Source organism: Macrobrachium nipponense, chromosome 22, assembly GCF_015104395.2.
Source record: "Macrobrachium nipponense isolate FS-2020 chromosome 22, ASM1510439v2, whole genome shotgun sequence".
Lineage (NCBI taxonomy): Eukaryota > Metazoa > Arthropoda > Malacostraca > Decapoda > Palaemonidae > Macrobrachium > Macrobrachium nipponense.
This window is the reverse complement of record NC_087213.1, coordinates 22,551,684-22,577,349: the sequence shown is the minus strand read 5'-3', so window position 1 is coordinate 22,577,349 and position 25,666 is coordinate 22,551,684. Positions and strand designations below refer to the sequence as shown.

Sequence of the window (25,666 nt, the reverse complement as noted above, 5' to 3'; positions counted from 1 at the left end):
TTATTGGACCAGTTACTGGTGTGGAACCACGGGAGTCTATGAAGTGGTTTCAACTATAAAGAATAAGTCTATGAAGTGGTTTCAACTATAAAGAATAACACGGGAAGTCTATGAGTGTTTCAACTATAAAGAATAAGTCTATTAAGTGGTTTTTACTATAAAGAATAAGGTTTCTATGGTGTCAACTATTGAAGGAATAAGGTTTCTGTGAATGGTTTCAACTATAAAGAATAAGTCTATGAAGTGGTTTCAACTATAAAGAATAAGTCTATGAAGTGGTTTCAACTATAAAGAATAAGTCTATGAAGTGGTTTCAACTATAAAGAATAAGTCTATGAAGTGGTTTTAACTAAAAAAAAATAAAGTCTGAAGTTGGTTTAACTAAAAGAATGTCTATGAAGGGTTTCAACTATAAAGAATAAGTTATAAGTGGTTTTAACTAAAAAGAATAAGTCTATGTGTTAAAGAATAAGTCTGGTATGAGTTGGTTTTCTATAAAGAATAAGTCTATGAAGTGGTTTCGACTATAAAGAATAAGTCTATGAAGTGGTTTCGACTATAAAGAATAAGTCTATGAAGTGGTTTCAACTATAAAGAATAAGTCTATGAAGTGGTTTCAACTACAAAGAATAAGTCTATGAAGTGGTTTCAACTATAAAGAATAAGTCTATGAAGTGTTTCACTATAAAGAATAAGTCTATGAAGTGGTTTCAACTATAAAGAATAAGTCTATGAAGTGGTTTCGACTATAAAGAATAAGTCTATGAAGTGGTTTCGACTATAAAGAATAAGTCTATGAAGTGGTTTTAACTACAAAGAATAAGTCTACGAAGTTGTTTAGACTACAAAGAATGTCTATGAAGTGGTTTCAACTACAAAGAATAAGTCTATGAAGTAGTTTCAATTACAAAGAATAAGTCTATGAAGTTGTTTTGACTACAAAGAATAAGTCTATGAAGTAGTTTCAACTACAAAGAATAAGTCTATGAAGTAGTTTCAATTACAAAGAATAAGTCTATGAAGTTGTTTTGACTACAAAGTTAAGTCTATGAAGTGGTTTCGACTACAAAGAATAAGTCTATGAAGTAGTTTCAACTAAAAAGAATAAGTTTGTGAAGTTGTTTCGACTACCAAGAATAAGTCTATGAGGTGGTTTCGACTACAAAGAATAAGTCTATGAAGTAGTTTCAACTAAAAAGATTAAGTTTGTGAAGTTGTTTCGACTACCAAGAATAAGTCTATGAGGTGGTTTCGACTACAAAGAATAAGTCTGTGAAGTGGTTTCGACTACAAAGAATAAGTCTATGAAGTAGATTCAACTACAAAGAATAAGTTTGTGAAGTTGTTTCGACTACAAAGAATAAGTCTGTAAGGTGGTTTCGACTACAAAGAATAAGTCTATGAAGTAGTTTTAACTACAAAGAATAAGTCTATGAGGTGGTTTCGACGACAAAGAATAAGTCTATGAAGTAGTTTCAACTACAAAGAATAAGTTTGTGAAGTTGTTTCGACTACAAAGAATAAGTGTATGAAGTGGTTTCGACTACAAAGACTAAGTCTATGAAGTAGTTTCAACTAAAAGAATAAGTGTATGAAGTGGTTTCGACTATAAAGAATAAGTCTATGAAGTTGTTTCGACTCCAAAGAATAAGTCTATGAAGTATTTTTAACCACAGAATGAGTCTATGAAGTTGTTTCGACTACAAAGAGTAAGTTTATGAAGTTGTTTCGACTACAAAGAATAAGTCTATGAAGTTTTTTTAACCACAAAGAGTCTATGAAGTGGTTTCGACTACAAAGAGTAAGTTTATGAAGTTTTTTCGGCTAAAGAATAAGTCTATGAAGTTTTTCAACTGCAAAAAATAAGTGTATGAAGTTTCACCTGCAAAGAATAAGTCTGTGAAGTTGTTTCAACTGCAAAGAATAAGTCTACGAAGTTCTTGCAACTACAAAGAATAGATTTATCACAATGTAAACACTAGGAGTAAGAGTTTTATATGTCACTCATGGGTCATGAAGGGTAATTTATCCTGTTAGACGAGTTAAAATCGAACAATCACATAGAGACAAAAGTTGGAGAAGCTTTGATGTTAGCGCGTGCGCGCGCATCAAAGAACTTGGTTCAGTGGCGAGACGACGCCGAGAGGAAATTACACTTATTGATTGTTAAGTTGACCAAGGTTAAGCAGGCAAGTTAGTTTTCTGCCTGCAGGCTCGAAGATTTCTAACCTTAGAGTTTTCGTATTGTATGGCAGCATATACTGCGCCTATATGTAAACTTGTGTGTGTGTACTATATATATATATATATATATATATATATATATATATATATATATATATATATATATATATATATATATATATATATATATATATATATATATATATATATATATATTATATATATATATATATATATATATATATATATATATATATATATATATATATATATATATATATATATAATATATATATATATATATATATACTAAATTCTTGAAGCATCATCTTATTTATTAAAATATATAAAAGGTGCACTGAATAAAAAGCACAACTTGCAGGTAGTGATAACTTTCAGAAATTTTGGTTTTGCAGTAGGAGTTGGTAATTACGCACGAATGTTACAACCACTTTGTCTCGCTTTTTGAGCTAAATGGAAATATTAGTACTCTTGTTTTTGCCTCTGGCTAGAAAGTTAGATGTTTAAGTTTTATGACAGCGAGGGACCTGGCAGATTTTGACGAAAATGTCCAAGACGGCGAGATGACTGTCAGCAAGTGAGTGGATATTGGTATAAGTCTGTTCTGGATCTGAATAAGGAGCCTGGTAGAGCGAGTGCTGCTGCTGGGATATCTCAGCGTTGTCGGCTGTTTGTGGTGTCCGAACGCTTTGGTTTTACCTGGCTGTCTATTGTATAAGGGAATCTGATTCCTTTCGTCCTGTTTTCATGCAATATCAGCAAACAGATACCAAGAATTTATTGTCAAATATCAGATAATACAAAATTATGAAGTGTTCAGACTTTTCCTGTTGAGTAGCTGCATATTGCTTCAGTTTTATGCTCTTTCTTGCGCATATTGCAGCGTTATCATCGGGCTGATAAGAGGCACTTACTCAACTCACTGGGAAAGTTTGATATGGCTAAATCTTCCGTTTGCCACCCTACTCTGATTAATGAGGCTCTACTTTTATGGGGTTTGTGTATATGTGTGGGTACTGCACAACATATATGTGCACCCTTTAGGTCCAGAGAGTATCTAGACCTTGTGTGCAACCATGAAGTGTTTCTTATTTAAGTTCGACAAGTGAGTCAGCTAGGTTTGGTGGAGAAAATTTTGTGGTAGGTATGTAGTTATGGATAGCATATAATTGGGTTATAAGTAGTCGTCTCTCTACCTCGAAGGCATAAAGAAAAATGAAGGTAGGTCGTGGCTATTTTGGTGGGAATTACAATTCAACAGTTCCGCGCTCGAGGAAAGTCGACTGGTTGACGAAGAACATTGCGGTCGAGTAAATGAAGGGTGCTTTTGCTTAACTGTCGAACGGATTCCTTTTCTACTTATCCGGAAAGGGGGCCAAATGCTTCTTGTAGAAGAGAACCAACCCATCTTCCTGCATATTGAAAGCGGATATAGTGCAAGTGAATTAAGCGTTACTTACTTTGGAAAGCACAATAGTAGACTGACTTTTGCTTAAATGGGAAAATTAGCCTTTACTCATATGATGGAGATGCAGAGGAGAGTTTTGAGTATTTTGGTGTGGAAACCACTTCAGAGGAATGAGTTCTATAAAGAACATATAAAGGTTTTGATTATCTTCCTTGAAAGCTCCCCATTCAGGCATTTCATCGAGGTCTGTATCGATATATGAGCAAAAATAGAGTCGTTTGAGAATGAGGGTCAGCATTAGAGGTTTAATGGGAAAGTGAAGGTAAAATTATGATAGTTGAAAAGATGAAAGTAAAGTCGTAGATGGTAGAAAACTGGATTTTAGTGTAAATAACAGATAACACACATTTTTCAGATGTCTTCTTGATACCAAAAAAATTTTGAGAGGTAATCCAAATCCCTGTAGCAAGGTGTGCCGAAATTTATTGCAACTGGAAAACATTTTTTAGTAGATTCAAGTCTGCGGTCTGTCATTGACACAGCTTCAAGAAACGAGAAAGTTGTTTTGGTATAGTTTAGAATTCGAAACTTATGATTGCAAGTAATGGAGCTTCGGATATGTGTATGTACTGTAATATACCTCTGAGGTCACAAAGTTCAGGAGTCTTGTCGACTTTTCAAGTAGTACGTACCAGGAATGATTGAATAATGATTGATTACAACATGCGGGTGCGGTAGAGTCTTTTGAAGATAATTGAACGAACATTTATTATATAGATGGTTATCCATCAGGATAAAAAGAAGTAATGCTCATTATTTTCAGCTGAAGGCTACAATATATTCTCTCCGGTCGGGGACAAGATTCATCTTTTTAATATTTAGCGGCAGACCCCGAGATTAAGACGTGGAACTTTGGGCATATATTTGGCTAGGGCATCAGGTCCTTTTAAGCAATAACCCCTCTATAGGAAATTGTTTTAAAAAGTTCTCTTGTGCGCGAACTGTCAGATTATAGAATAAAGTCCAGAGAATATTCTTTGGAACTTGGACTGAAGGAATTGTTGGGTCAGAATTCGAGTAAGAAATTCGTTTGTATCTTTGTTTGTTAGTATGGTGTTTTTACGTTGCATGGAACCAGTGGTTCTTCAGCAACGGGACCAACGGCTTTACGTGACTTCCGAACAACGTCGAGAGTAAACTTGTATCACCAGAAATACACATCTCTGACCCCTCAATCTGTTAGATCTGTCGCCATATCAGGACTTTCTGAGTTTTAAAAGTTATTTCGTGACCTGTCTCACATTGTGTTTTGTTTTCCAGGAATCACGATTTCTTAATCACAGGTTGAGTCGACATTCGTTTTTGTTGATCTTTTGATACATTAGTGTTTTGTTGGGCTTTCTCTAATGTATATTTTCCGTGTTCATATTCCCGGATTACGTGTTTGCATATATGATTAAGATAAGTTTGAATCCAGCGATAGCTGGAGCTTTTCCGAAGTCTTCCACTAATAGGCTTCTTGGTAGCGATAAGATAAAATGTTCGTAATTAGGAAAATAGAAAATAAAAGCCTTTATGTGACTGGTATGATATTAAGGCGCGATACGACCTCCTGCTTACTCGGGACGAGTACAAGATTTTCCCCTCACACGTAAGTTGTCAACATTATATTCCTAACTTAACGTGAATTGGTCTTCGTAATCAATACTTATACTTAATAATATTTATACTAACAACAAGGATCAAATAAAAAGGACACAAATTAAACACATTCATATGTTCTCAGTTGTAATTAGAAACACAAAGTAATCGAACAGAAACAGCCTAAATTCAGTTCACCAAATAAATTGAAACTTGCTAAAACCTACGGTCAAATAGAGCCTTGTTTCACCAGTGAAAATTAAAATAAATGAGCTATATTTTTATTAGAAATAAGTTTTCCGTACTATTGAACATGCTCGTTATTTTTTAGAATTTCATTCTAATGAATAAATCGTAAATATCCTATCCTAAAATTTCTGTGTCTTTAACTCGACGCGAAACACATTTTTCATAGCTTTTTAGGCTCTTCCATAGGGAACTCCTCCCCCCAAAAAAAAAAAAAAAAAAAAAAAAAAAAAAACAATAAAGCAGTTTGTAGTCTTACTTCCCGTGTAAGCGATAATCCCGACTTGGAAAACAAGTATAATTATTATTAATCTGTCGAGTTCAGTGTTTTCATTCACCATTACCCTTTGTGAACGAAGGGCTGTATTGCCTCATTCATGACGGATCCGGTGGATTCTTGATTCTTTCTCGACTGGCTGAGGTGGAATATGCGTCATTCTCTCTCTCTCTCTCTCTCTCTCTCTCTCTCTCGTCTCTCCCCTCTCTCTCTCTCCTCTCTCTCTCTCTCTCTCCAATGGAATTCGGGAAGTCTCAAACCAGTATTTAGTGTTTAAAAGGAAACTTTTAGTCCTTGTACCCTGTACGAATATCTGATACATACACACACACACACCACACACACACACACACACACACACACACACACACACACATATATATATATATATATATATATATATATATATATATATATACATACATATATGTATATATATACACACGTATATACACTCATCATCTTCCAACAGTCTTTAAGACTGAGAGTTATAGACTCCTACTGTAGAATATGAAAATAATAAAAACGTCAAAGCAATGAAAGTTTAATCTATTAATAGAGAAATGAGAGTTTAATCAATTATTAGAGATGTGAAAGTTGTGTTTATAATCAAGTTAGGTATAGAAAACCCACGAGGGATACATGTGTTTCTTGAGTTGACTTCCGTTCCTTGAGCAAGGAAGCTTATCGACTGAATACACAAAACTGGTATTTGGTGATAGGGACTGTGTGTATGCAACGCATGGGGTAACCTTTTATGTATATACAGTCGGGCAGATTTCCGCTTTGGATATATCATACATATTCTCATTCTCTTCTGTTCAGTTCTCGTTGAAATGTAGCATTCGTTTTAGAACCTTGTTTTTCTATTAATATTTTCCGCAGTTTATATAATTATGGGTTATCATTGGGGCCACAGCCTTACTACTCTTGTCACCAAGGTTTGTCGTGAGCAGCGTCTGGCTGGTAATCTTCATCAGATAATCTATCTCTCCCTGAAAATCATCAGGTTATGAAAAGAAAGTCGTGCAATTGAAACTTCTGGTGTTCAAGAGAAGGCCCAATACATTACTACTCTAATACTAGTCTCCTTGCATTGGAATACATTATAATCTCTTTGTTAATTTATAAATTTTTTGTTTTATCTTTCTTATTAAGCAGTATCTCTTCTTTCTGTGTTTCCCTTTACCGCCTCATAGTACTTCCTAGTGACCGTATTCTTTGGATGTTTGAATTGTAGGTTATGGCCTCTATGGTGGGCTTGTTCCTTATGAATAGATTTCATCATCTTCTTCTTCTTCTGAATAATAATAATAATAATAATAATAATAATAATAATAATAATAATAATAATAATAATAATAATAATAATAATAATAATAATAATAATAATAATAATATGGGATATGCCAGTGGAAATTGTACCTATAATCATAGGAACACTATGCACGATCCCAAGATCCCTGAAAAGGAATCTGGAAAGACTAGAGGCTGAAGTAGCTCCAGGACTCGTGCAGAAGAGTGTGCTGCTAGAAACATCGCACACTGTAAGAAAAGTGAATGGACTCCTGAGGAGGCAGGATGCAACCCGGAACCCCACACAATAAATACCACCCAGTCGAATTGGAGGACTGTGATATATAATAAATAAATAAATAAAAAATAAACAAATAAATACATAATATAAATAAAATAAATGAATAATAGAAAAAAAATAATAAATAAATAATATAATAATATGATATCATTAGTGAATCTTACATACCAGGAGAAGATACTCCTAGGTTATCGATTATTTTTTTCCCTTGAAACCACCATTGGAATCAGCATTGATGTCATACGAGTGCTGTACTTGCTGCCAAGAATGATGGGAGGATAGGGGCCCTTTTTTCTCAGTGGCTGTTTGCTTTTTTTCTGTTTGCAAAACGTTCAAAGAAAGAGAAGATAATATTCCTTAAAGACTGAGCAAAGATATGCAAAACTTACAAAAGCGTAAGAATTTGATTTATAACAAATACTCTGCTATCTTTAAGTGTGATTTCTATGTAGTGAAACTTTTACAGTAGATGAATGATCCCATATGAGAGAGAGAGAGAGAGAGAGAGAGAGAGAGAGAGAGAGAGAGAGAGAGAGAGAGAGAGAGAGAGAGAGAGTACGATTTATAGCATCATTCAGATGTCATTACTAAGGTGTAGACCCGTTATCGTATTTGTCCGTATATGTATAGTTTATATAAACACATGCAGGGATTTCCTGACGACCCATTGTTCGAACTTGGAGTCTCAAAAATTTTTTTTTTTTTTTTGCTCTTGTAACATAATATCCAATTCTCATGACTTAATTCTTCTGACTATTCTGAGGTTGCAGAATTGAAATTCTGAGCCTAGAATTTCAACGGAACCTTTTTCTGAGTATATGAATAAGAAAATGACATTAACCTAGATAAACCCCATGCCAAAAGACATCGCGTTCGAATTCGACGAGAATTAGTATCAGCATTTTGTGGTACTATAAGAATGGCTTGCCTAACCTCATCCGTGTTGGTACAACACGATCAAAAATTACATTTTGAGCCTAGAATTTCAACGAAACTTATTTTGAATTTGTAAATGAGTAAACGACTTTACCTTTAACCTAGATAAACCTTATGCCAAAAGACATCGCGTTCGAGTACGACCGGAAGTAGTATCAGCAGTAATGTGGCACTATAAAAGAATGGTTCGCCTAACTTCATCCGTGTTGGTGCAACTCGTTTATGGAATATTTTTGCGGGTGAACGTCTCCCATCCAATTCCAACTGGACATTCTATGCCTGGCCAGAGGATGAAGATTTTTGTTTTGTGACAAATTAAACTTGTTTACTAGAGTTCTAATATTAGCCGGGAAAATGTGGAAAAACTACCATTCTTTGATGTGTTGGCGCGTAAAAATATTGTGATTCCGGTTTCTTTTTACAGAAAACTCTCAAACTCTGGCGTTATATGTTCATAATTTCCACTTCTTGGTAAAATGGCAACTACTTCCTCACTGATTTGAAGAGCCTACTCCTGGATAATGAGAGTTCGATAACAACGTTCAATCTTTTTTTTTTAAAGTTGATACACGAAAAACGTATAATTGAAGACGCTCATGGGAAAGCACGTAAAACGTATGTTAGTGATTATAATTTGACATGGTTTAATTCTGATGATTAAGATTTTATGAATGCCTTATGCCATCAGAGTGAATCACTTGTGGACGCCATATTGAAAGAACTGATTACAGAATCATTTTTAGCCACCAGTTAACGGCTTTTTAGAGCAGAGTGTTTTACTGTGTCATAATAAGTACATTTTTTTTCTACTCCGCTGGGTTGCAGGTGTGAGTGTGCTTGTCAGCTGTCTTTTGTTAGATGGTCAAGAGTTGAAAACATACGAGCGTTTTCAAGTAAGCGTTTTTATACAACAAGTATAAAAGTAGATTATACACTACCATCAGACTCTCATTATCCAGAAACTCACTGAATATCACTTAGGAAATGGCCGGCATTTTATCAAAGTGGACGTTATGAACACATACACATGATTTTGTGAGTTTTCTATAAAAAAGGAAACGTGAATTACGTTGTTTTTATGCGCCAATACATTCAAGAAGGTTATTTTTTCCCCACATTTTTTCTCTGCTAGTATTAGAACTTTAGTAAAACGTTTAATTCATCACAAAAAATTCTTCATTCTTCCTCACACTACTTGGGCCGCTTTATCTAATCACAAGGAGTGTACTAATTACGGGATCATGTACTAGGTATCAAACAGCGAAACAAATGATAAAATATACCCGAATAAGAGGGCAGGGACCAGTTAAAACAGCAGCTTTATGAAATATAGACTTGAAACTTACGTTTGGCAATGCTTGGCGTCTTGTAAAGACTCCACCCCCCCCCCCCCACCCCTAAAAAAGGGAGAAAATGACTTTTAGGAACCTCGAAAATAGAACTTACCCGTGTCACCAAGGACTGCTCATGCAACTTAAAAACACCATGGAAACAAACAAACAAACAAAAACAAACCAAGGACTGCTCTGAATCTCCTTATCTAGAAGATTGGTGTAGTGGAATTCTTAAATATAGCTAGGTGATATACTGATATTTCCTTATATTAACTACACTTGCCTTTGATTTATAATTGTTTTGTTGGAATACCCTTTATTTGTTGGGTCCTTTTTCGTCATAGATGCCTTCTTCTTTTCTCGACGATGCCTTGAGTTTACGTGGCAGGAAAATGATTAATTTATGCACATTATAGGCCATTATAATTATTACTCTACGGTAATTGTGCACCATGCAAAAAAGGTACTATTTTTATGAAGGGAAATGTGAACCATGATAACTTTGTCCAATTTATCATGGATGATAACTGTCAGGTTATTTTTCGACGACGCTCTTCATCTACTTGTGATTTAACGAGAATTATGAGATGAATTTTGAGTGTTTTAAAATAAAGAAAAAGTGTTTCATCCTAAAGAATGCGGAAGAGAAGTATTATAGTACTACTCCAGGGAAGCACGAAGACGCCGTGTAACGTCACCGCAGGAATCAGTTTCCCGTCGGAGACCGGATCAAGTTAGTGAACACAATAGAAGTTCTCTCGTGAAAACCAGTGTATGTCAGTTTGCATTATGGCCGATAGGATAGACGCGCGTCGCATAGAGAGAGAGAGAGAGAGAGAGAGAGAGAGAGAGAGAGAGAGAGAGAGAGAGAGAGAGAGAGAGAGAGAGCGGAAGGGGTGAGGGTGAGGTGCTTTGTTGCAGACCTCATTGTGGTACCTGGCGGATGTGCCTCCACGATTTCCTCCTCCTCCTCCTCCTCCTCCTCCTCCATTGTTACCGCTGTATAATTAGCCCACAGGTATTTAAGAGGGTTTATGTGCGTGGCGTTTTTGAGCATCAGGGCCAATGCGCCATTTTAATTCTATACATGGTTCCCGTTGAATTTTTATAGCATCTTCTTGATTTATTCTACGCCAAAACTGGAACCACCACCTCTCTCTCTCTCTCTCTCTCTCTCTCCCATTCCTTCTTAAGTACCATCTCTTTCAGGTAAACTAACGCCGTAACACCTTCCGTTAGACTCAAGAGGAAATTCCTCCGGGTCATTGGAATATCAACCCAACTGTGTAAACATCGCTCAGAAATGTGGAGAGGAATGTTGACGGCGCCCCGATCAGAGAGGATGTTGTGACTTGTTGTTCTCGAGAGTGACGGGAAATATATCTGTCAATATAAGGCTTTGGCTTCCTTTATAGATAGAGGGAAATAGATCAGATGGGTCACAGCTAACGTCATAGTACTAACTCCTATGACACGAAAATAGCTTTGATGCCTTCAATGTGTACCACTTATACTTAACAACTGAACGGTTTTTAATATTTTACAGATTACGAGTCTTTTTATGCCATCTACTTACAGAACAACGTAAACCAATAAGTTGAATGGAAAGTCTGTAAAAGCGAAATGCTTTTTACTTTGCAGTTATCACCAGTCGTTTAACAAAATTTAGTCTCCCAAACGTGAATTACAATTCAAGGTAAAGAGAAAGTTGCAATGTGTAGAGAAGAGGACTTGTTCCCATAAGTACAAAATTTGTGGAAATTCGTGGCCGATGCTTGAGAGCATCCATTCCCAAACTAAAAGTGAGTCTACTTGAGTGGACAGGTGTGATTGCATGTAAGAAATTCGTCGTGTTTATTAAACAGCGAATGACCTGCAGTGCAGGAGAATTCAGCATCACGCGTGACAAAAGAGGAGGATGAAACTTTTGCAATGTTGTCGTCCTCGTGTGAGAGTTGCTAAGACTGCTGTGTGGAAGTGGAGGTTAAAATGTTCCTCCAATGCAGTGTTTTGCGGCCTAAGTACAGTTATTACTTGATGCGAGTCGTCAGCCCATGTCAGTGGTGGCGTTCTGCGCCAGGTTTTTAATAGTTGGTCCGCTTTGTTGGTCTATGTAGGAGTTTTTATCTAGCTAGGCTATATAGTGTTTCGAAACAGCAATGCATATTTAAACTGTTATTACCACACCAACTTGGTAAAATGCGCAGCATTTGTTGAAAGGGAGAGTTCTAGCTTTTAGAGTGTTTGTGCACTTCGACGTAGAGTTCAAACGTGTTTATGATTAAGCCGCAAATGAGAATTTCATGCAGGTTTAGACCTATCTCGTACACTTAACGCATGTGATTTTAATAATGACTTGAATGTCGCAATAATAATCCTAAAATATATAACGAGCATTTCGCCTGGATAAAGATCCTCATTGTCATTATAGGTGTTATCGCAGCGGAAACATTCTACATCTAGACTATTCGCACGTTCTCAGAAATTTGTAAATGACGGTGTTCCCGTTTGTGGCCAGTCGTGCGCTTAAGTTGTCATTCCTTCTCACAGTTATGGTGATGAAGTAGCCTTTCTTTGATTTTGTTTTAAGTCTAGTTCCTTTTTTCCACTTTGGATATTAACCGAGATGAACTCCCAGAAGAAAACGTGCATCTGTCGTACTATAATTACGCGGTAATTCCAAAGCTAACTGTAACGCGAGAATAGGCTCATGTTTTATTTTACGAACATTTGTGGAGATAAAGGTCTTATCATACGGCTCCTATCCTAGAAGTAATAGCTCTTTTATAGAGCAGCATAATAATCTAGAAGAAAAAATATTGATTAGTCATAGTTTTGCCGATGATGCTTCTTGTTTCATGCTGATTCATACCATTGTAAAGTTCGTTTCACGTGATTGCTCTTTCATTCAGCGGCGTTTTGGGTGTGTAAGTGACCGTGAGAAGGCCGCAGAAGTGGAACACGAAATGGGGGGATTAAAAAGTGAAAGTCTCCCATTGGAAGGGGCACTATTGTTCTCATAACGGGATCCAATCCCTGATTCTGGATCACTTCTTGCAAAGGCAAACAATTCGATTAAACTCTTTTTAACATTTTGATAACTGTAGATAAGGTTTTCGGTAATGCATAGTGCTGATGCTTTAGCAGTTTTTAACCTCTTTAAATTTATTGTTTATGAAATTAAATTCTCTCTCTCTCTCTCTCTCTCTCTCTCTCTCTCTCTCTCTCTCTCTCTCTCTCGCCCTCTCTCTCTCTCTCTCTCTCTCTCTCTCTCTCTCTCTCTCTCTCTCTCTCTCTCCAGTCACTTAAGACGTCAGTAACATTGAACTGATAAGGAAGGCCGAACGTGACTCAGTTTTCCTCGATATCTGATAGATACCTTAATATTGACGTCATCTTTTGGACGTCTTCGAGCTTATGTAAAAGGTGTTTTAGGTCCTTTAGTGGTGGTTGCAACCGTTATTTCCGCTTCAGGTGCTCATTAGGCTGATGCAGTTTTAATTCGTTGACTCATTTTCTTGCCAGGAATTTGTATCCTAATCCCTTAGGTAATTTGTAGACTTAAAGGGAACGAAAAATCTGATAGCTCATGTTAGCGGGTTTTGTGGAGGCGGGGGGGGGGGGGGGGGGGGGGGGGGGGGGGGGGGGGTGGGGGGGGGGGGGGGGGTTAGGTTCGCTGTTGCCCGCACGTACGTAGTACGATAAAGACACTTCATTAGTTCGGAGATAATTATATTATTAAAAGGTATTGACTGCCAGACGATTGAAGAGAAATAAGTATTATTCAGCTGAATTTTATGGCGCCATAACTGCCTTGATCATTGATGTCACTTAGTTCATTCATTCCATTACATGCGATATAAAATGCTAAACAAAAATTGCACAAAACAGATGAATCTCTCGGTTAGAAAACCGAGAAATTCGTAGCTAAATATTTCTTAAAACTATTTTCTAAACTTCTTGAAGGTTAGCTACGAAAATGCCTTTCTCTCATTAACTAGATTTTACCACGAAATGTCTGCCAGAGAAGCCACACAAACCTCACCGAATCGTTGAAGGTCCTATTTAGGTATTTCAAAGCATGTCAGAATTTTTAAATTCTTAATCGCAAAGACATTGTAGCTCTCAAACCAGTTTCATTATCTGCTTCTATTAAACGAGATTGATTTATTTAAGGTTCTATGGTGTCTAAATAGCGAAAGAAAGGCCATGAAGTCTGCCTTTTCATTTCTTGGTACACCTGCATGAGCTAGAACTCTGCATAACTATGCCTTGCCATCTATTCGTAATCAGTTTTTATAACTATTAATATCTCTAGTACCATGGAGGGCATATAGCATAGGATTTTGATTTGGGAAAACAAAGGTGGGTTTGGATTAAATGTATTTAGGGAACATTATTTTATTCAAGGTTTTCGACGACGGTACAGGACAAAAAAACAAAAACAAAAAAAAACTTAATGGAATTGATTGAAAGTGTCGTGAAAGGTGTTTGAAACGGTATGGTATAAAAGGAAAGTTGAGAGCAGTTGAAAGGCTTTATTATGAACCCAAAGAAAGTCAGAATGTGTGCTATAGAGAACGGGGCTGTGAATGTTAATATGTATTGTGGAAGAATGGATCCTCTTGATTCGTGTAGGTATCAAGGAGGAAATAAAACGATTGGTGCAGTATGAGAGAATAGGTGAAACAAGAAATATTGCAATGTGTTGCTGTGTAAGTGAATAATTTGGAAATTATTTGAGTTGTGTATCTGGGTGGGGGTTAAAGGAATTGCTGTGCAACTCTCCTCTACGAAAATAAAATTTAGAGGTTAGGTGTAGATAAAAAGGGGGGAAATAGACCCATGTGCAGTGATGGATCATGATGTTTCAAGATTATTTATTCGTGATGGAGAATAAACGACGACCAGTTTGGAAAAATAAGTTTTAAATTCGGAGGTATCCAACCATTTGCGGTATGTGCTATTTTGACATTTTGTTTCATCCCTGTGTGCGGTACGTACAAAAATCCATTCGAGCTCATGAGAGGAAGTCGTAGTACGCTTGCTTGACATTTCTCCCGCCGGACGAGTCGAGACGACTTAACTGTTCCTCGTGGCGAATCTCTCCAGATCATTGTGTTGGAAAATTCTCTCACATGAATGGCGGTGTTCACGGATGCCAGAGCACAGTTTTATCACGATTCCTGCAGAAAAGACTTTTTATAAGTGTCATCAACCATAGGCTTCCCTTATTTTACCGTAAGATGCGGGATCTGCTTTCTGCACTGGCCTCTGAGCCGGCCGCGCGAGTCTTTTCTTTTTCTAAGGGAAGCTATTGTAAACGGGCGGCTGCTCGCAAGAAATAGTATGATTTCACTGATGGAAAACTGATGATTGAGATCTCTTGAATTATTTGCTGCGATTCCTGAAATTCGATGGTCTTTCTTCGTATTATATACGTATATAATATATGTCTATCTACTTACATATACCACCCAGTCTGCATTTGAGATTTGATTTTAAAATATTTTTACTTGTTCAAATCAGAAATTATAATATATATATATATATATATATATATATATATATATACCATCTATATATATATATATAATATATATATAATAATATTTTTTAGTCTACAAAATAGGAAAGTATCCTGTTTCTGACAGGCATTAGTCTGGCTATTTATGGTTTTTAAATAAGTAGTTTATGTTCAGACCAGTGCCTATAGATACTGATTAGTTCTATGTTTAAACCTGTGCCACAAACTCTGCAGCTCTGCCTGTTTAGGTATATTCTACTTACCACCATTTCATTGATAGGCAATGTTACGTATTAAAATACCGTTATTATTATTCCAGAGCTATTCCGTCCCATGGGAACACAGCCGTCCTTCAATTAACAGTGTATCATAGAAATGGCTTGGGCCTGGATGAGTTTTTGGGACAAATGCAAATTCCCCTCTCAGACTTTGATGTTTATGAAAGACCCAGAAATAGGTAAGTGGCCACATGCTCTTTTTTTTTTCTTTTTTTTTCTTTTGTTAGTTGAGATTAAACCAATCTTGTGCTGACACTATAGCTCTTGCTCCTAAGACAGCCCGTGAAGAAAACCCCATAAACGCACACTTCCTGCATTCCTCATACTCGCTTTGTGATTATCATATCCATAATTCCTATTGTTCTGCCAGTATTCAGGTGCAGTAGTGTCAGTGACCTAGGAGTTTCAAGTAATTTTGAAGTTTTGGTGTTTTCTATTTCTATTTGTTTTCAATATTTGTTTCATTTGTGATGTTATCCCTATTAGGATTAAATCATTTTGATTTCAGTATTACAATGTGAGTATTGTTTTATTTGCATTTTTATCAAACTATAGTTGTTACTTAACATAAACATCCTTTTTTGGTGATTGGATGTAGACATACACTCTGGGAGTTTCCTTGACTGATGTGACTTTACTGAGAAAAATGTAAATAAGCAGTCTCTCTTTTATATATTATGGCTTACAGTGGGTTATCTTTTCTTGATATCAGTTACCACCAGTTCTGTCAGTATTTGGTTAGGCCCACTGTGTATGTAGGTATTCTTTTCAGTTTCCAAATAGCCTTTTCATGAAGCTGTAGAATAACCGGGCTGGAAGATGTCTGCAAAATTGAGATGAAGTGTTGCAAGTGTTTCAGTTTCTGTAGTGCATCATGAAAAGAATTTTTGTACATAGCCCATGCAGGTATTTAAATTTGTTTCCAAGAGTGCTTGATCATGTTTTTTTTTCAGTTCATGTGTATCAGCTAGGAGTGATCTTGCATAAATCTTGAGAAACATCCTCCATACCTTTACCCTTTTTTCAAAGCATTGGGAAAACTTATATAAAAGTTCCATGTCGGATGGAATAAGATGAATGACAGATTAAACTGAGAGGTCATCAGATATCTGTTAACCAGACAAAAGTTCTTAAGCTTAATCTGTGAAGTATTGCATACATGAAATTTTAAAATTGAAAAAACAGCAAATTATGGTGTTCTAAAAAAAATTATTTTAACAGATTAGAGCTGATTATAATTTCCAACTTTTCATGAAACTACAGAATAATGAGGCAGGAAGAAACCCATACAATTGAGACAAAATATAGATGCATCATTTTGTGTAGGGAATCATTGAAAGTATTTTTTTTTTACATATACTACAGTCTTTCGGGTTGGGGGGGGCATTTGCTGTGGGTCTGTTTTTTAAGTCACTATCATTTTTTCAATTCTTGTATTTTGAAAAATGGATGAGGATGAACTTGCTTACTGGAAGCCTTAGAGACATCCTCCATACCTTTTTGTTTGTTTTAAAACTTTGGATAAAATCTGATTAGAAATGTCATTATTAGATGTAGATAGAATAAGCATTATGACAAACAAAACAAACAATCAGATATCTGTTAGCCAAACTTTAAAGTTCTTAGATTTAGTATGTGATATGCACTAAAACTGGAAAGCCCGCATTTCATACATAAAATTTTAAAATTAAAAACATTTGATAGTATCAAAGTTTTTCAACAAAATTAAATAGACAGGAATATAATCTTTAGGCCACCGAGGAATGCTTCATGGATAGGCTGTGATTTTTTTAGTATTAGTATGATTTATGCACATTGATACTCTTGTATAATTGTGACAACTCTGATTTCATTACCATGAAGGTGGCATCGATTAAAAGGGAAGCCCGAGAAGGACAAGAAGAAAGGTGAGAAGGAACGAGGTGAGTTGGAGATAAAAGTGTCCTTTACAGTGAAATCTGGGTCTCTCCTCGATGTTTCCGGCAAAAAGGAAAAGAACAAGTCGCTCACTTCCATCAAGAATTTAGGTGGGTTATGGTAATGTGTATGATATAGAATAAGGATGCCTTGTCATTCAAGAATTGAATATATATGTATACTGAAATATCATCTCCGAAATTAAAACTACTACTTATTAGTATGTGTTTTGTGAAAATATGGAACTGTAAACAGTGTGAATTAACATTAGATCTTACAGTTCATAATTTTGTTATGCTGCCTTTCTCGCTTCAGGTGGCAGTTTGATGAGCTTAGGATCCAAAGAAAAGGCAAGCATAAAGAACTTCGCAAAATCTGTCAGTAAGTGTTCCTCTTTCTTGCGTATGCAAATTGGTAGATTTTTTTTAATTTAGTATGAATGAGAATATATCATCATTATTATCAAAAACATATATGTTAGCTTTCTCTTTAAGAGAACTTCTTGTGATGTATGCAGTGCATCATTACCATCATTGTCAACATTTTTACTTCAGCGTTCCCTTTTATGGTGTTAGATAATGACTCTCCATGATGAGGAAAAGGTTCAAAAGGCTTGAGAGAGTGGAATAGTTGTTCTTTTGTCAACTGCCTAATGGTAAACAGTGACAGAGGCTATAAGATTGAGATACTTTGGACATGAGATAAGAAGGAATGGGGAAAAGTTGGTCACAACAGCAGTAGATGAAGAAGTAGCAGGACAAAGACTTGTAGGAAAGAAATAGATGAAGACCTAAAACTGATGGATTCCAGGGATTAAGAGCAAAGAAGAAAGAAAGGTGTATGATTAGGGATTTGTTGTAGTGTAAACAGTAAAACCTGGCGGCTGCATGAAGGGTTTGGTTGGAGGGTGTCACGTGAAGATAAGGTGTCCGACCATACGGGCGGGCAAGTAGCTTTGTTATTGCAGTGTTTCTTCGCAGGCATCCATTGGTTGTAAAAGTGTTGTACGGTAGGTAAAATAAATAATTCCTCATACTATAAAATTAATTGAGGGCTCTTTCATTATACAAAATGGCCTTAGATTCAGATGCATCCTTTGATAATTCAGTGTTCCTTTCTTTGCTTTTCTTTGCTGTTGAAGTGTTCTTAATAGAGCAAGATCACCTCAACAGTTTAGTCCTGGTCATTACATGAAGCCCACACTCTTCACTCTCACAGTAATGTATATAAATCACACAGGATCTCTGGAACTCTGCTGGACAGGATCTTCAGCCTGTTATATAAACATACTGTCAGCATGAGCAATAGGGATTGTACTGTATTAGGATGACTAGAACTTGACTGTCATGGGATTTAACCTGCCATTTTCAGATTTTTGCCATTGAGAGGCACTGTTGTGATAAGCACTGCTGCTATTTTTTTACTATTAGTAGGCACACAAATTTTGAATTGTAGTAATGGGAACCATGGACAACCTATAATCCCTTTATATAAAGGATTTAAAACCTTGGGTAAATTTGCAATTTGAAGAATTAATTAGTTTACCCTACTTTACACTATAGCCATCAGATACCCTGGAGGATCTCTTCAAAGATATGGCTCTTCACTCTTCCTCTTGATTGTTTTATGCCCTACCTTCATTTGTCACCTTCCAGCTCAGTCACATGTCTCATGCATGGGCATTTGTTGTAAATACTCCATGCATACTTGTTTGTCTTCAGTTTCTGCAGAGAGTAGAATTAGTATTAGTATATTTCTATTCATCTACTGATGGGCTTTTACTCTTTCAACTACAAGCAGGAGATAAAGTCATTCAACAAGACTGTGTAAAGTCTATATTTTTACATGCAATGTACAGCTTTAATAATATGACCACTGTATTACAGGTCATAAAATTGACAAAATAGCCCAGAAACCTGGGAAGAAGAAGAGCCGGAAAGAAAGCAAAGATAGCCAAGGATTCCCAAATGAACTTATGCAGTCTCGACAGCATGCTGGCGATGCTGACCCAGGAGTCATTTCAGACAGTGATGAAGACTTTGGTGTGAGTAGAACTTCATAATTTTATTTTAATTTCACTTGGTACATATCTCTCCCTCTCTCATTTACTTACCGTTTTTTATATCTTATATTTTCAGTATGCTACCTAGGAAATAATAGTTGTAATAGTTATTGTATCTCTAATTGCTACGGTATTAAAAAGTTTCCATTGTAAATGTAAACAATACTGTACTTTGGTGGTATGAAATTTAACTCAAGGATATAGAATCATTACACTTTCTCTCATTATATATTCATCTCTCCACCCTGAGAAATCATCCAACCAGTTAAAGTGCAACATTTCATACACACTTTGAGTGCTTAACTAAAAAGCCTTACTCATACCTGGCCATTAGCAACTACTGTCCTGTACTTTTAATGTCAGGAAGCCAGATAAGAACAATATTGCGTACAAGCAATGTGATTAAATGCAGATTTTCATGAATAACTATCAGCTTACTCCCACACAACCTTGACAATTTCGGATCGTCAGCATATCAAGATATCAGGTAAACTTTATTTTAGGAGTTTTGTAAGCTGTTAAACAAGGAAGTTGCCTTAAAAGCATTTTTTCTATTTTCAGTTTGATGAGGAGGTAACTGTAAACACTAGGTCGAGTAGCCCTTACAGTACCGTTTCACATGGTTCTTCACTTATTCAGGAACAACCAGGTCAGTTGATTTTTTAAATTTCTTTGTTTATGCAATATTATGATAAGTATTGTAGTTGCAACATATTGAGACAAGATAACATTTATTTGGAATAACTTGTAAACACTATGGTTTAAAAGTAATTCACACAGCATTCCCATAAGCCACTGAAGGGTATTGTACAACATATATCACCCTGTTACCTAACTATTTTGACTTATTAAATTAATTAGATACTACAGGTGTAATTAATGTTTTGATTAATGACTTATTAAAATAATTAGATACTACAGGTGTAATTAATGTTTTGATTAATTTTGCACAGGGGAAGGAAAAATCTTTTACCCTTTCAGATGTAACTTCTTGATGAGTGTTCTTACATACTGTATAAATTTTTCTGTTTAGAAGATGATCGCCTTCAATTCAATGCTAATAGTAAGACATTCACCGAACCTCGAGCCCCACCAAAACCAGCACGAGTGGGAGGTAAGTTTTTTCTCTATAAAACATTGTAGATATTTTGAATTTTGCTATTAAGGGGTAATCTAAGTATGTATAGTAGAATTAATTGAAAAGTATTGGTAGCTTTACAGCATGAGGGTATAACAAGTAATGCTAAGGTATTTTTGATTGCTTGGTGTGGTTTGTATGTAGGACTAATGCTTTCATTGTACACTGCAAGTTTATTGGTACGGGGGCACTTTCCTATGAGAAATGCTGTTTTGTATTTGTCCTGGTGCTATTGTGTGATGTCAAATAGCATTTTGTAACTGTCCAGTTCAGTTGTCTGTTGAGTATTGCTTATGTCTAGATTATGGTAGTAAAGAATGATAGGGTTTAACAAAAATACTATTTGTAAATTATAAACAGTGAATTTTATGATTTGGGATTATGCTTACTTCATTAGATCACAGGAGTGTTGTCTTCATGATCATGATAGCTTACCTCTTAAAAGCTTAGTTTTGGATTGCTGACTTCAACTGTAATTTTGATTGATATTTGTGATCTTATGTATCACAAGTGTACATGTACACACATGTGAGTGCAGGGCTGGTTTTTAAATGAGCTGGACTTGAAATGAGAGAACAATTGTGAGTTCTTTATTTCTGTGTGTTGAATATTGCAGTTTTAAAAGTATGCTTAATACCTACTTAACCCTTTGCCTAGTGGAATCTGGAGAGACGACAGGATCCCACTGTCTAAACCACAGATACTGTAATAGGAAAGAATTACAAGAGCAAAATTAAATAAGAAGTAAATAGAACATGAATCAAACTATAACATGAAAACAGTTGGCATAATAGTAAAAACCATCACACAGGCAAATAGTTGAGAATTTTATGGAGATACAGAATGAAATGAGGAGGGCTGCTGAAGAGCATCTCACAACAGTTTTGGCCTGAGCATTGAGCACTTCCTTTACCTTGTTTGACTGGGATTTCCTCCTCCAAACTAAATGAGTTATTTTATGATCTCAATGGGATTGTATGAAAAACAGTTTTGGAGAAACTGACTTCATAAAGACTTCTCCATTGAAGGACAAACCTGTTAGTTTATTTTTTTTGAAATTGGAGTCTTTTGATATAATGTCTTGTGGTATGAGAGTGGTATTTCATTTCAAATGCTGTAGTTTTTAAGTACAGTAATTAATGAAGTACTATTTCATTTGTATTTACATTTGGCTCTGCAAAGTTTATCTGTCTCAAGAGTGTCCTGTTAATTTTTTGTGTTAATCTTTGTATTTTAAGAAAACCTGATGATCATTAGTAGATTAAGGTTATTTTCAGTAGCTCGCAGTTTTATACCTCTCCTCCTTTTCGTCTTTTGTTTAGCTTAGATACCTTCCGCTCTGTGGAAAGTAGATGATGAATTTAGATCCCTTTTAGCTTTGCTCTATAAAAATGTGTACAGTATCATCATCATCATCTGTTATTATCATTATGTGATGATATTCACTTTGTAGGAGATGAGCTAGAAGACTGGTGGCTTAATAAGCTACATTCAAAATGTGGAGAAAGTATAAGTAAAATATAAAAGCAGTTGTGATATAAAGCAGTTATGATATGTTTTAGGTTCTCTTAAATTTAGGGGAGTTAACATCCAATAAAACAAAGTAGTAAGTAATCAATTTTCTCCGCCTTCTTCTCTCTCTTTCCCATTTCCCATTAATGTTTGATAGGGCTATTTTTCATCATCATTGAGAGGGTTGTTGGTAACAGTTAGTTGCCCAAACTGTGTGAAGAGCAAAAACTTCATTATATGATTATGGATGTGTAGAGATGGATGAAATGAAACTCCTATTGTAAATATTGAAGGTTAAAAAATGGGTTGTGCTGAACATTTATTTTGGTTTAATAATAATGTAAATAATTATGGTTGTCTGAATGTCTTTCTAAGCTAAAAGTAGAACAAATTTTATGAAAAATTAAGTTAAGATAATGTTTTTTTTAACAAGTTTATTCATACAAACAGATTAATCATATACGTATAGTGAACACCCAGAATAAACAGTGTTACATTGGGATTCCATTCTAATGGAGAATTTATTTATGATTTATTGTGCTGTATCTGAGTTATGGCACCATAACTGTAGGGTTACGGTGACGTAATTTTACCTAGTTTTGGAACATCGGTCATAACTCCCATGAAGTCAACTCGGCCTAATGCATTTTCAGTGTTTTGAAAGTTTTGTTGAAAATTAAAGGGAAGGATAGAAATAGACTTACATCCTTTTAATTATGCATGTTCAAGATGGGCAGGGACAAAAGTTAAAATGCTAAACAAACATAAAGAAATGGAGCACCTCAGTGGCGTGGTTGCTTTGGTGTTTGCTTCTCACCTCGGTGGTCGCGGGTTCAATTCCCAGCCATTCCATTGAGGAGTGAGAGATGTGTATTTCTGGTGTTAGAAGTTCACTCTCGACATGGGTTGGAAGTCACGTAAAGCCGTTGGTCCTGTTGCTGAATAACCACTGGTTCCATGCAACGTAAAAACACCATACAAACAAACAAACAAACATAAAGAAATGAAAAAGTGTCCAATCACACAAGCAAATGATACAATACGTACGTATCTAATATAATATTTGTAATAATAAAATTGGCAATATAAAATCATCTAAAAACTTTGAAAATATTCTCTTATTTACATGATGTCTGGATACAGTTTATTCTTTATGTAATGTATGTAGTTCCAACATTTGGGTCATCAACCATAAAAAACATTAATCACTTGAAAAGTGACATTCAAAGCAAATGGTAAAATAGTATACAGTAATGAAATGTATGGCAAGTACACAGTAAAACAAGTTAAAGCTTGAAATATTAAAGATACTTTTTACTATGTACATATTTACATGACGTTTGGCTGCATATTTGTAAATGTGTAGTTCCATTGTTCAGTCATTGGCCTCGAAAGTATAAAATTCCATAGAAAAGTGTCAAATCATAAAAACAGACATGAATGAATACACTGCAGTACAAAATAATTGACTGGAATAGTGTACAGTACAGTAATATACAGGCAGTCTCCGGGTTACGACGGTGTCGGCTTACGACGTTCCGAGGTTACGACTCTTGTCAATAGACGTTATTTCCAGGGTTACGACGCATGTTCCAGGGTTACGACGCATGTTCCAGGGTTATGACGCATGTTCCAGGGTTACGACACCTACAACGCTCCTGGGAGATGAAATATGATACCAAAAATGCAAAATAATCAATATTTGAAGGTTTTTTTGATGATAAATGCCATAAGAATGCAGTTTACATAGTTTTCAATGCACCCAAAGCATTAAAAGTAAGGTTTTCTTAGGATTTTTGACAATGTTCTGGCTTACGACGATTTTCGACTTACAACGCGTCTCAAGAACGGAACCCCCGTTGTAACCCGGGGACCGCCTGTAATGCCATTCAAAAGGTTAAAAATATAAAAAATGTTGCCATAGGTCATGATGTTCAATGTCCAGCGTTCTGAAGCAGATTCAAACATGCTTGCAATTGTTTAGTCATCTGCCATAAAAGCAGGAATCAGTGAAGCTTGCCAGACCACAGAAACAAATGTTAAGATAATTTACAATAGTGATGTGTACAGTACACAATTATAAAATCATTTATAAAAACTTCAAAATATTAAAAGTATATTCTGTTTTATGTGCTTGGTTGGTGTGTTGAGTCGTCAACCATGAAAATACAAAGATCAATAGAAAAGTGCCAATTTATAAAAAAACTGTTAGAAATACAGAATGATATACGTACGTACCTGCATAGTAATAAAAGGTGTACACACTAAGAATATAAAAGATTATTGTAGTGTGGCATTCAGCTTTCAGTGTTCTGCAGGGAATTCAAACTTGTGCTTGTTTTTGTGCTGTTTGCATAGAATTTGTCTTCAATAATTATGTTGAATTTGGATCAAAAGCAGAGCAGAAGAGACAAGGGCATTCATGACAAATTCTTGCTTTGTACAAGTCTCACAAGGAGAAGAAATTCAGCCTTCAGTGTTAGTCTCCTCTTCCTTTTCCACCTTTCTCCTCCAGCCCATCAAGCACTTTGATGTTGCTCATCAGGTAGGTGTACTTGCGTACAATTTTCTTTTCATTCTTTAAAATTAACTTTTATGCATTTTTTTGTTTTAAAAAGATAACAAAATGTTCAACTATCAAATGACATCTACAGTATGTACTTCATTAGTGATATTAGCCTATGGAGTTGTTTCTAGGCTACCGTAGACAGTGCTATACACTTTTTTTTTTCACAGTAAAATTAACATGTATAAATATACTGTTTTTCAAGTGACAAAATGTTTAGCTGTTAAACACTTATTGTACATATACAGTATTAGCAGTGTTATGATATTGGTTATAGGGGTTTATAGGGTGCTTAGGTAGTTTTATATAGTATATATATTTTTTTACATAGGTCATTTTTCTTTATAAGTTGCAATCTTGGAATGAATTAATGTTGTAGTCTGGGGTATTACTGTATTATGAAGGTGTATTGCTGTATATATCCTGAAGACATTCATTATACAGTAATTGTGGGTTTGGTAATGATAGTCAAGTATATATATACATATAAAAAATTATTTATGTAAGAATTTTATATTACAGGTATTGTACGTAGTCAAGAACTGAAACTTCTGATATACCCTTAGGGTATTAAAAGTGAACACAATGATAGATGGTACAAGAAGTCTATGACTACATATACATGCACTGTGTGCATGTTTATGCTATCCATCATTGACTTCTAGTTTATTGTATTTTTACTTTTTTGTGAAAAACTTATTAGCTGCATACGATGTATGTAGCAGTGGTGGTTGTGCACATATTAAAATCAAATGTAAACTACTACCTGGTCCAAATTCCAGGTCTACATATATATATATATCCAATGGCTTGAATATTTTCAGTACATACTACGTTAATGTGCTTAATATACTCCAGATGAATTGCCTTACCTATGGCGTTTTTCACTGGCCTACACATCCCTCCATACATACCCACTTTTGAGTGCAACAGCTTTTATTAAAGTTCATGAAACAATTTTTAAGATGGACAACAATACTGATTCAAGTACACATATATATTTGGCTGCAGAGAAAGGCAAT

The 25,666-nt window shown here is 35.4% G+C and overlaps 1 protein-coding gene across 5 annotated transcripts in view; it reads left to right on the top strand.

The window, feature by feature from the left end:
* LOC135198540 (rab11 family-interacting protein 1-like) overlaps positions 1 to 25,666 on the top strand; it is a 93,318-nt gene that overhangs the window by 31,908 nt on the left and 35,744 nt on the right. For 4 of the 5 annotated variants that reach the window (XM_064226213.1, XM_064226211.1, XM_064226215.1 and 1 more), the window contains 6 exons: positions 15,491 to 15,628; positions 17,313 to 17,476; positions 17,682 to 17,747; positions 19,253 to 19,410; positions 19,990 to 20,077; positions 20,462 to 20,542. In XM_064226213.1, coding sequence (XP_064082283.1) covers positions 15,491 to 15,628; positions 17,313 to 17,476; positions 17,682 to 17,747; positions 19,253 to 19,410; positions 19,990 to 20,077; positions 20,462 to 20,542 — 695 coding nt within the window. The remainder of the gene's footprint in view (positions 1 to 15,490; positions 15,629 to 17,312; positions 17,477 to 17,681; positions 17,748 to 19,252; positions 19,411 to 19,989; positions 20,078 to 20,461; positions 20,543 to 25,666) is intronic. The other variant, XM_064226212.1, reaches the window with a different exon arrangement.